We start from the raw sequence: 12,037 nt of genomic DNA, 5'->3' as shown, positions 1-12,037 counted from the left end.
CTGAACAGTCCTGCCAATCTGTTCCTCCTTGGGGAACCTCATGTCAGGAATGGCACCACTGTCCACCCATTAGGCCAAGCCAGAGACGTAGAGGCACGCTCTCAAACACACCCCCAGATCAAGCCCTGTCAGGTAGACCCTCCAGTCCCTGCTGAATCCAGACATGTCTCTGTCCCCAAAGCCACCACCACAGTCTAGGCTCCCCTCACCCTCACCTGGACTTCAGGGTCAAATCCCTGCCATGTCCCGTACCTCCTACACTGCCCCCTCATCCCTCCTCCACCCCGTGACCAGAGGGACCTTCCTGAAGTCCACATCCAGCCACACACCCCTGCTCCCTCTTAGCCCTTCCCTCCCAGCCCAAGGAGCCCAGCTGGAATGAGGGGAGAAAGAGACCAGTGCCCTCAGGCTTCCTAATTGTGTCCCCCAGCACCTAGCTGACTCTCCTTTCCGTCCACCTGTCCTTCAGGACACCCTCTGGTCTATTTCCTGTCCCATGTCCTTCTCCACCCACTGCCCTCACACTTCGTCCCTCCTTCCCTGTGCCCAGGACTCCAGGTACAGGTATGTCCCACTTTTCAAAAGTTTACATTATGCCACTTTGCTTTTATAAACAACCTACACTACTACTTGTTTTCACTAACCGAAAGAAATCCAAAGAGGATTTTCCCCTTTATGAGAAAAGGCCAAAAGCAAAAATAGTGTTCGGCGTTTGTTTTGCAGCGAGCCATTATAGAAGCAGCAGGCACCCCAGTAGGGAGATGGGTCCCACCAAGCTCCTTCCCCAGGGAGCACACTCAGCATCTCCATCAAGCCGCCAAAGCTTTGAACTGTCTGTGAGCATTGGTACTTCATCTCCATCTATTTTTGTGCACCTGTTGGCAAGATGTGTCCAAAGGCAACAGAAAAGCCTAAGAGAGGTTATTTTTGGGGTCTGGGAATGCTCAAAAATGTTTCCACGTAATGGCTTGATAGCATTCTGGCTCATGAAAGGTTTCATAGGAAGGAAGCTCTACCCGCAGACAGTGGGGAAACCCTCATCTGCTTTCCCAAGGGACTCCCATTAGACAGTCTAGACTCCGTCTGTCTTTCCATGATGCCTCTTCTGTCTCTCACCCTCCATGGCATCCCTAGACGATCTAACCAGACACACGACGACACCAGAAAGTGACAGTTCTATTTTCTGTCATATTTTGGGCTAGTCTTTTCAGGTCTTTTAAGATTTAAGTAAGATTAAAAAAATTTTTTTTAATTAAATATTTAAGTTTCAATGTTTGGCTGGAGACAAGTTTCAGTGTGAGAATTCTTAATTCCTGGCATCTGTACAGGACTTCACAGACCTCAAATCCTTTCACATTCTTTTTTCACATGATCTTCACAAAGCTGGGGTTATTACACTTGATTTATAGGTGAGGAAACTGAGGTTTTCAGATTTCCCAGAAACTACAGAGCCAGGATTCCAACTCAGGTCCTTCAACACCATATCTGGGCTCTTCCCATTCCACTCTGGCTCCAAACTGAAGATAAACAGAAACCTGTTCATTGACCCAGGAACCCATCCATGGTTTCTTCCCAAATATATAAACCTAACTAAACCTATAAACCAACTATAACCACATATATATAACCTACATACATAAACCTAACTAAACCTATAAACCAACTAAACCTATGCCTTTCTCCCAGCTTCCATGAATCGCCGACATCAAAGAAGACAGTTGCCATGAACATGTGGTTGTCCTGTGTGACTTGTGTGTCCTGTGTGTCCCGTGTGACCTGATAACTCACCTGGAGTTTGCAGAAATCATCTTGGTGGGAAAGCACTGCCTGTGGTCCCAGTGAGCGATCTCCTTCTCTGGATTGTTCTTTGAGCTTCTCTGGCCTCGTGGTTATTGACTGCTTCTGATATTCTGGTGTTCTGCCCAGTTCTCTTCACAGCACCCAAAAACCTCAGAGAAAAGGCAAACATCCAGTCAAATATTTACCAGAGAAATGGAAACAGGCAGGCGGCCTTCTTCCTTGTTTCAGAACATAACTGGTTATTTTTCTGCCCTTCCTCCTCTTCTCCTGCAAAGCAGGAATATCCCTCCTATTTCCTCTCTCCTGGACACTTGCTATCTCTTTTAGCCCCCTCGTGTGGGCAGTGGGCCCCCTGAGCTATCAGAACTTTGCCCAGCAGCAAAGGCCTCTTTGGCTGGCTATAAAAATTATGACAGGTAATAAAGTAGGACTCTGCCTCAAGGCAATAAAGTGGGAAACTAGGACCACGGGCTTCAAGATTCTCCTTGGAAACAAGGTCACCCATTGCTGGGAGAAGAGGCTGGAGACAAGTTCAAAACTGAACCCCACCCATGCAACAGAACCAGCTAGCTGTCCACCAGGATTCCTGTTCCCTTTTCATAAAGTGAGGCTGCTGCTTGGAAGCATCTGTCCAGCCAGGGCCACACTCCCCAGGCCCCGGCATCTAGGAACAGACATGGGACTAAGGCTCACCAATGGAATGTGAGCAGAGATGATAGGAGTTACTTCTGGGCCAAAGCAAGTGTGTCTTTACTACCTTCTTCTCCATCTGCTGGTTTTGGACTCAAACACCCTAAAGAAATGGGATGGAAGGAGCCTGGGTTCCTGAGTCACTATGTAGAGGAATCTGTCCTCTGCACCAACTGTCCTCCCACACACTGGTCCGTGAGCAAGAAATGAAGTTCTACTGCAATAAGTCAGCAAGCGTGGGCTTATTCATTATAGCAAATGTTGCCCTAGCTGATGTGGCACAGAATATGGAGGGCTTGTAAGCATCATGGGGTCCAAGTCCTTTATGTGAAGGGCAAGCAAACTAAGGCTTAAGAGGGGAAGTGTACTCACGGGATTGGCCAAGCCTCAGAAAGCCTGCCATGCCCGCAGAGCTGTGCCAAGGGCATGAGCAGATGCCCTGGTGCCACAGGACTCTGCCCCAGGGCACTGCCCACCAGACCAGGTGCCAGGCCCAAGAGCAGCCTGTCATAAACTATGTCAACCTATTATCTGTGATGGACACTCTGCCCAGCAGACCATCTGTCTTGGGAGGCTGACCTTGAGACACAGAGCAAGAGTTAAGCACTTGTCAGCGGGACCAAGAACCAAATAACACACACAGAGATGCAGGAATATAAGGCGTGGCTGCATCCTGATCGGGGCAGAGCATGCCTCTTGCTGCTGAGGATGAATTAAGATTTCCCAGTTACCACAATGGCCATGGATTCTCAATGGCCACACTGTTCCCAAATGGTCTTCCAGGCCAAACAGGAACTAGACCCCAGATGTCCCCGTCTGTCAGTTCACCACATCCATCAGCTCCTAGGCCAGGTAATGGCCCCACCACGCTCTCATCCCCCATAAGTTTTCTGTGGCTCCTACCCTGGTCTCGCTCCATTCATTCTGCCTCCCAGTGGTTCTCACCCATCCCTTCACCTCTGTGTGGGAGGGCTGGCTTCCTCCTTTCCCTTCCGCCTGCTCGGAGGAGGTGGTGTTCGGAATGGTGCAACCACAATAAAGAAGGAGCCTGGGGCCCTGCATCAACACTAGGAGACAAGGACCTTCCTCACCCTTGCCAAGCGCCCTCCCATGGCCTGCACTCCTGCCCCTGGCATTCCAAACCTTCCAAGGAGTTGCTTCAACCTGCTTTTCCAGACTGATCTCCACTAGTTTCCTGCACACATTACACTTTTTGTGAGCTGCCAATCTGTCACTAAACACAGCCTTTCACACTTCTCTGGATCTTTCAGAAGGAACAGAGTCCACTCAAGTTGCCTTTAGCCAGCTGGGTTTCCTAATACTCCCCCACAGGGGTTTGGGACCCAACCTGGGAATGAGCTAGAAACTGAAGCCACTCTTGGGAATGGTCCCTCCACGCCCGTGGCTGAGGGGTCTTTCTCGTCTCTCTCTCTCTCTCTCTCTCTCTCTCTTCCTTTTGGCATTTTTGCTTCAATCTCTTTTATGGTTCAGCACATTTGCTTTTTTATGGTTTCTGCCCTCTTGTGGCTTCAACTCACCACTGCTGACTACCCCCCTCCTTTGCAGGGTCCCCCAGTTCTAACCGATAACAGAAAAGCTCTGCCCCAGTTTCTCTTTATCCCCAAGTAGGTCACAGGCCAGTCTATGTTCTTCTGTCTTTGGTTCAGTCTTACAGCCCTTTCTTACTTTGCTAAGGGCTGCCATAAAAAATACCACCACACAGTGGGGCTTACCCAACAGAAATTTATTCTTTCACAGTTCTGGAAGCTAGGTGTCCAAGATCAAGGTATCAGCAAGTTTGGTTTCTATTGAGGCCTCTCAGTTTGGCTTGCAGAGTGCTGCCTTCTCACTGTCCTCACGTGGCCTCTCCCCTGTACCTGTGTGTTCCTGGTGTCTTAATCTCCTCTTCTTAGGAGGACACAAATCAGATTGGATTTGGCCCATCCTAATGGCCTCATTTTAATTTTAACTACTTCTTTAGAAGTTCCAATCTTCAAACACACCCTAAAATACTGGGGTTAGGGCTTCAACATGTGAATTGGAGGGGGGGACATAATTCAGTCCATAACACCCCTGGTCTGATCACCTATGGTAGAGTGGGAGAGGATCATGCAGGGAGCAAACAGGCACCACAACTGACAAGTTCAGGCCATATGTGTTTGATCTCTTCACTCCTACGTGGACCACCTTCTCCCCCTCCTGCTTATCACCAGCGTTTTTGTTCAGTAAGTCCTAGTTCAAGCATAATATCTGTCACCAAGTGTCTCCTGGTCACTATGGTGTAATCTTCCTTTTCTTGATGTGGTCTACATCTCTTTTATGGCACATATGGAGGCCTTCTTTATTTGCTATGTAACACATATTTATGGAGAAGCACTCAGCTGCAGGGATTTTGAGTGTGAACTTTGGGGCCAGCTCCGTTGTGTCCTAGCTGGATAATTCTGACCAAGTTACTGTTAACCTCTCTGATTTTCAGTTTAATCTGAGATAAGGTATTCATGCTGCATGGTCATATGAAGTTGAAATGGGTTAATTCACATAAAGCGTTTAGGAGGGTGTGTGACACATATTAAGCACTCAATGAACCTCAGCCACCTGGGGACACCTACTCTCTGCTGGGTACTGACTGGGACACAGAATATACAGTCACATCACAGGTCACTGTGTCTGAGTCTCAGCTCCCCTCATAGATCATAGTGGCTTTAAAGCCATGACTAGATCTGGTTCAATGCATCTGGGATACAGGGGAGGCCTTGTAAATGCTTATTCTCAAAATTGAAAAAAATGAAAGGAAAATGAAAAAGTCAGAGACATATGAGGATCGGGTCCAACATAACTCTGTTATTGGATGTCCAGAAACAAAGAAACACTGGAAATGTGTTTCCTCGAAAACAAGGCCCTCTCCTTCCCTGGAAGAAGCAGTTCTTGGTGCATTCATGCCACATGGTTCAGAGAAAAGAATTGCAAAGTGAGCTCCTTCCAGACACAAGGAGATGCTATCTCTTCCGGGAGAGCCCATCTTCCAGGTGCTTCCTGGCTCCAGTGTCTGGGCTTCAAATGACTATTTTAAATTCTTGGATTATAATAGTGGTTTCCCTCAACTCTACAATCCTCTCTTTACACTATTAAGGAAGGGTCATTACTGAATTGCCACCAACTGCCCTGGGGAGTCTGGGAAGGCAGCCACTTTAAAGTGGGAGAAAGGCTAAAACAGTTGTTTTAAAATGCTCAAGTTCAGCAAAATTTCATCCATAGTAATAGGGACCTGTTTCTAAGGAATTACGATGCTCCAGACATGACCCCTTTGAACCTGGACACAACCCTGTATGATAGATTTAACTTACCCTCCCTCACGTTTTTTCATTTTAGTGTTGAATCTAAATAAAGAACTTGACGTCTATTTGTAGAACATTTCAACATCTGATTTCCCTCTACCGTTCTAACTTATGCAACCTTTCTGAATATTGCTTCTTCTATCCAATGCACATCAACACACATCTATCCCTTTTGAAGTTTGACGGCATTTTGATACTTCTGCTGAGTTCATCCAGGTTATCGATAAAAACCCTGAACAGAATAGAGCCCTATAGCACTCCATTAGAGACCTCTTCCCGGGAGCTACATAATGGTGCTGCGGTTGGCAGAGAGCGAGGAAAGAACCCAGGTTAGGCAGACTTACTATCTTGCAACCATGTATTTAGCAGGGTTCAGAGTTCTGGTGACATGACAGAAAGGAATCCAGCAGCACCTCACAAAGGCCATGCTTATTTCCTGAGCATTGGGAGCTTATCACAGAACAGCCTCTATTTATTCCAAAGACATATGGCCAGCTTAATTATTAAATTTAGAAACAGAGGAACCCAGATATCCAGATGATCTAGTGCAATTTCTTCACTAAGTAACAATGATGACTTTTGGGAGCAGGTATGACCCCCGACTAGGGACAATTTTTCTCACTTTGAAAAAGAATAAAATGAAATTTATAGTCTGATCCTGTCTCTTCTCTGTCACAAATAAGCCTGGCTCCCCCTGCTGGTAGAATAAAGACAAACTCCTTAACTGGGCATTCAGTGACCTTTGTGACTTTGGCCTGTATCTTCCTGGACTAGACTCAACTCTCGATAAGTCCACAGGATATCTGGACTGACCTCACAGGTACCATCCGACAACCCTGCCCTCACCCATTCATTCATGTCACAATATTTACGAAGTACCTGTGTGCCAAGAAGTATGCCAGTCTCTGAGGATAGGTGCTCTAGGGACATACCTTGGGCCCTCTTCCCATGTTGGCCAAGATCTTGGCTCAAGAACAGTGTCCTCCCTGAGGAAGGTTTTGGTGCTTTGCAACTGATCACAGATGGAATGCAGACAATGAAATTATTGCGCAAGAAGGCAGACTGGGTCAAGGTGCTGGGCTGGGGCTGCACAGGGACAGCCCAGAGCAGCAGACCGACCCTGCAAAGGCTATTTCCATAGCACCAGGAGAGGGACCCATTTAAACTGAAGGCAGACCACGTACTGGAAAAAGAGCTCTGGGCCAGGACACCCAGAGACCTGGGTCCTCGCCCCAGCTCTGCTCTTGTTCTGCAGGGTTCTGTAACTTTGAGTAAGTTTCTTCCCATCCTGTGCTTCAGTAACACCCCTCTGTAAAGTGAGGATGTCAGAGGTGGTCTCTAAAGACCCTTTCTCCCTACTTGACCCAGCTCAGATATCACCTCTGTGAAGCCTTCCCTGATCTCCCTCAAGAACCCCATTGTTTCAGGGAGGGAGACTCGTACCTCTGAGCACACAGTGATTATCTGTATCCATTTCTGTTCTCTCCTCCTAACCGAGAGTGCTTTATCTCAGCACGTTGGTTCATTTGAATTATTAGGAAGTATAGAGGGGGAACTAATGAATGAGGAATGTTATTGCTAGGTCTGTAATCCCTGCATTGTCCACCAGGTGGCAATGTGCACAGGTGGCCACAACACAGATCTTGCGTTTGGTAGAAGCTCTGGAAAAAGATGCTGAAGAGAACAGAGAACCAGGAAGGACTCTCCTCAAAGACTTATCCTCTGATTGTTCAGTGCGTATTTCCTATCCCTTTTCACCCCACACCTTTAAAGTGTCAGTCTGTCAGACAACCACACAGGCCTGAGCTACTGGCCTGGATTCCATGTTTCCAAGCTTCTCAGCTGGCTGAGCCAGGACCGTGATCTGGCCCTCACTGACCTTCCTGGCCTCTGCACTCTCCACAGCACCGCAGCTGGGCTGAGACTTCTCCTCATTCCTGGCTGTGCCATGTTCTCTCTGGTCTTCATGCTTTCAGCCACACAGCTTTCCCTCTCTCTAGACAACGTTTACTGGCTCCTCAAGGATCAGTTTAGGGAACATGTTTTCCAGAAGGTGGACTTTTTTCCCCAAGCACTTTTCTGACCTAGCGTTTATTTATTGCCTCCAATCTGCCTTCCTGAGGCCACCTTCTTGAGCACACAGCACCTGGCTTACTCATCTACCCCGCCCCCCACCCCGGTACCCCACACAGGCCTGGCAAGCAGTAGCAGGCCCTCTGAGAGATTGTTGAATGAAAATGAATCAGTGAATCTACAAATTAGGGATGTGATGCAGCAGGATGAACAGAGAACCATCTCCCCTGCAACAGGGAGACATCTGAGAAGAGAATAAGAAAAAAACAACTACAGTTGACCCTTGAACAGCGTGGAGGGGTTAGGGGCACTGACCATCTGCAGAGTTGAAAACCTGCATAGTTTGGGAGTTTGACTCCCTGAAACTTAACTACTAATAGCCTACTGTTGATCAGAAACCTTACCAATAACATGGTCAACTAACACATATTCTATATGCCATGAATTGACATAAAATTATATGTCATTGAATACTGTATTCTTACAATAAAGTAAGCTAGAGAAAAGAAAATGTTATTAAGAAAACCACAAGGAAAACACATTTACAGCACTATACTATAAAAAATCTGCATACAAATGGATCTGCACGGTTCAAATCCATGTTGCTCAAGGGTCAACTGTGCATTTCTATATTGACACTGGCTCCAGAAGAGACCAAATGCTCCTTAGCACAATAATGACATACTATTACTTTGAAAGGAGCAGAGCTAAGGGCATGTTAAAAGGAGACAAATGCTTTCCTCAAGTGAGACTAGACTGTGCTGTCTTCTAAGAAAATGAATCCTCCCCGTGGCAAGGTGACTCCTCCTTCAATTATTTATGAGGAAGCTGATGGCAGCTGCTAACTCTCCAGGTGAAAAGGTAAAGTTCAAGGGACTTTCACCCGGCCCTGCCTCTTATAATAGCCCTGACTCCATGTGTCACAGAACTCATGTGGAGATTCTGCCAGTTGCCAATGCGTCTCTTCTATGCAGGACCTGGGAAGTAACCACAGGGGGGTTCACTGTGATTTGAATGTGGGCCCTGAGTGAGGCAATGCCCCTTCCTTTCACTATGGGCTACAGGGAGCCACTCTAGTAAATGGACAGATATCCTTCTAGTTAGGCCTTAGGGAGGATTTATAGAATTTGAATAGCATCCTTCTGCAAGGGGACCTGACCTCTTCTACATTAGGTCTGAAACCTGGATAAGACACCCTGGTGATTCAAATCAGCTTTTGGACACCAGTTTTCCTATTGTGTGCAGCAAGTAACATTTTAGGAACATGTTCACTCTTTCTTTCCTAGGGACACTGTGACAACCAGACACTGCCAAAGATCCCTGTGAGTCAAAACCAGGATGTCACCTCATCCTACTGGCCATCATGATAGCTGCGCCCTGCTATGTCTTTGGCAGTTAAGTGCTGTCACTTGGCTTCTGCTCCTCTGTAATCCCACCATCCCTAGGGGACATCTCAGGGGTGGCATCTCTCAATCATATATGCCAACAGAGGAGAGCACACACCGAGCTTTTCAAGGATTCCAGAACTTCCCTTGTTAATGAATTTCCCAATGTCATAGGGGAGATGTCTTCTGGAGCCCCTTGGGGAATGTAGTGGGTGGTTGTGCGGGGTGTCCGTAATTCATTTATTTCAAGATCTTCCCTAAGCCTTTTTTATTTCTTCCTTTACAACACACTAGGGAAGTACTGGTATCTCAACTTAACTAAATACAGATCATCATTAAGCCTCAGTTTCATTTAAGTAGCTAAGTAAACTATACAGTCACCCCCAGCTACACCAACCAAAACACTGAACCCAGAACACCTGCATCAACTCAATCAAGAGTTATATTCTGTCCTCTTTGGTCTTTCACCCTTAGAATCCATTCCTGCACATACTCCCCAAGTTGCTGCAATGTAATTTAGCTAAATCCTGACATTTTTGTGGTATAAAAGCTCTCTTTTCAGATTAGACTTTGTATTTGCCCTGCTCAAGCATGTGGAACTCCGATGCCAGTTGAGAGTCTAGTGGCCACAAGAGGCAGGTGGGGTAAGTCTTTTTTTTTTTTTTTTTTTTTTTTTTTTTTTTTTTAGTGTTTATTTTTGAGACAGAGAGAGAGAGAGAGAGAAAGAGAGCGCATGAGTGGGGAAGGGACAGAGAGAGAAGACACAGAACTAGAAGCAGGTTCCAGGCTCTGCACTGTCAGCACAGAGCCCAATGCAGGGCTAGAACTCACAAACTGTGAGATCCTGACCTGAGCTAAAGTCGACGCTTAACCAACTGAGCCACCCGAGCACCCCAGGTGGGGTAGGCCTTGAAGAGAAAGGGTATGCCTTGCAAGGTAACAGCCCTGGGTAACTTCATCACAGGGTCCTTAACCAAGAGAAAGTGAATCTTCTCAGACACAATTGGCAAACTGCTTCCACTGGCAGAAAAAAAAAAAGGGGGGTGGGTGCTTAGAATAACTCAAAGGCTCAAGATTCTCAACTTCATCTGCTTCATTTGAATCCACCCAGCTATCCCTATTCAAGGCCAGTACCTGCAAACAGTTGTTGTATTAATGTTTCTAGGTGTTATAGTTATGTACAGCAGGAGGGCAAATCCTCTATCATATCTTGGCTGATCAGCATGTAAATTTCCATCTTTAAAGAGCTCCACATCTGGCTATGCTCCCTCTTACACAGTATCAAATTGAAATCTGTCCCTCTATAACCCCCTCTCCCATGCATGAAAACCCACCCCTCTCTCTGCTCTGGAATGGCCCACCAGGGGCTTGGAGGCAGGGATTTTGTTTTCTCTCAGCCTGGAAGAGGGCCTTCTATGAATGGCTTGACTGTTACACTTGAGATTCAAGTCTATGGCCCATTTATGGAGAAATCTCTGCTGACCCTAACTCCTCTCCTTAGCTCCTCAGACTGGGACATTCACACCCTTCAGCAGCTTCTGAGGATGCATGCATCCCCCCTAAGTGCAGTATGAGCTAGCCTCCCCTGTGTGCCAGCTGTGAGCAGAGAAGGTAGAAATTCACACCACAGGAACTCACTACCTGCCAGACAACAGAGGGGCCTCAACCCCCTTCCCTGCCAGGAGAACTCATCTCTTCTTTTTCCCATAATCTCATGGGGCCCACAGATGTTGCCCACAGTGTTAGTTGGCACTCTGGGACCCAGAGTTCACTGGGCTATGGGCTTGCAGACAGTTTTATAGGAAAATGGACAACAATCCAAAAGGCCCCTCCATCTCTAAGAGTTCAGAAAAAGGAAAAACTGCACAGGGCAAATGAGGATTAAGGTGTAAAGGCAGGAAGAGCCATCCATACAGCTTGGTCAGCAAGTCCCTCCCTCCATCCAATGTCTTCACTTGGCCACACATCAAACTCCAGCAATCAGGACTCCCTAGGGTGTCCTGTTTGGGTCCCCTGCCAGAACTGGGCCAGGGATAGAATACACAGAGCCTGGCTTCAAGCAGAGACCACATGAATAAATATCTGACTACAAAAACCTGGGTTACCATATCTTTCCAACATGCACTGCCCACGAACCACAGATATGCTGACGCTTGTGAGCCAGGACATTCATCACAGCATCATTTGTAGTAACAAAAGGATTGAAAACTGGCTAAATAACTGCAGGTTTTGTGCAGTTAAACGCTGTGCAAAGTTTGAAAGTCCGAGGTCAACCCAAAATAGATGACCATATCTCATCACAACCAAAGTCGTTTTTAACTGTGAAGTATACCGTGACTTTAGTAGCATGCGGGGGGGGGGGGGGGACAATTAAACAATGCTCCATTGTTTGTACAAGCCTGATCCTCTTAGGAGGATTAAGGGACATGATAGTTGGAGCTAGCTTTGGATCTGGAGACCGTACATCCAATCCAGGCGCTACCACAGCGTGCTCCGGCAAGTTCCCGCCTGGAGTGGTCTGTTTCCCCCAAGAACCCACCAGGTCTGGGAGAGTAGGTCTCAGGACATCACTTCAGCTCGGAATTGGGGCGGCCGGGAGCCCACCCCTCCGCTCCGGTCCCAGGCCGGGCAGCCGGCTGAGGCGCCCCGCGGTGGAGCCCCGGCCAATCAGCGGCCGCGGGGCGGGCCGGGTGGCGGCGCGGCGCGCACGAAGCCCAGCGCAGCGCGAAGAAGAGGCGCCAGTGCCGTCCCGAA

At 47.5% G+C, this 12,037-nt stretch overlaps 1 protein-coding gene across 2 annotated transcripts in view; it reads right to left on the bottom strand.

Moving 5' to 3' along the window:
• LOC102966284 (stimulated by retinoic acid gene 6 protein-like) overlaps positions 1–11,887 on the bottom strand; it is a 64,516-nt gene extending 52,629 nt beyond the window's left edge. For both annotated transcript variants that reach the window (XM_042965008.1, XM_015540740.2), the window contains exons 1-2: positions 11,823–11,887; positions 1,789–1,949 (exon numbers count right to left, since the gene is read on the bottom strand). Coding sequence is in view for 1 of the 2 variants with exons in the window: in XM_015540740.2 (XP_015396226.2) it covers positions 1,789–1,808 (20 nt within the window). In the remaining variant the exon portion in view is untranslated. The remainder of the gene's footprint in view (positions 1–1,788; positions 1,950–11,822) is intronic.
• Positions 11,888–12,037: the final 150 nt, after the last annotated feature.

The sequence above is a fragment of the Panthera tigris genome, chromosome D4 (genome assembly GCF_018350195.1).
Source record: "Panthera tigris isolate Pti1 chromosome D4, P.tigris_Pti1_mat1.1, whole genome shotgun sequence".
Classification (NCBI taxonomy): domain Eukaryota; kingdom Metazoa; phylum Chordata; class Mammalia; order Carnivora; family Felidae; genus Panthera; species Panthera tigris.
The sequence above is the reverse complement of the archived record's forward strand: the minus strand, read 5'-3'. Positions and strand labels throughout refer to the sequence as shown.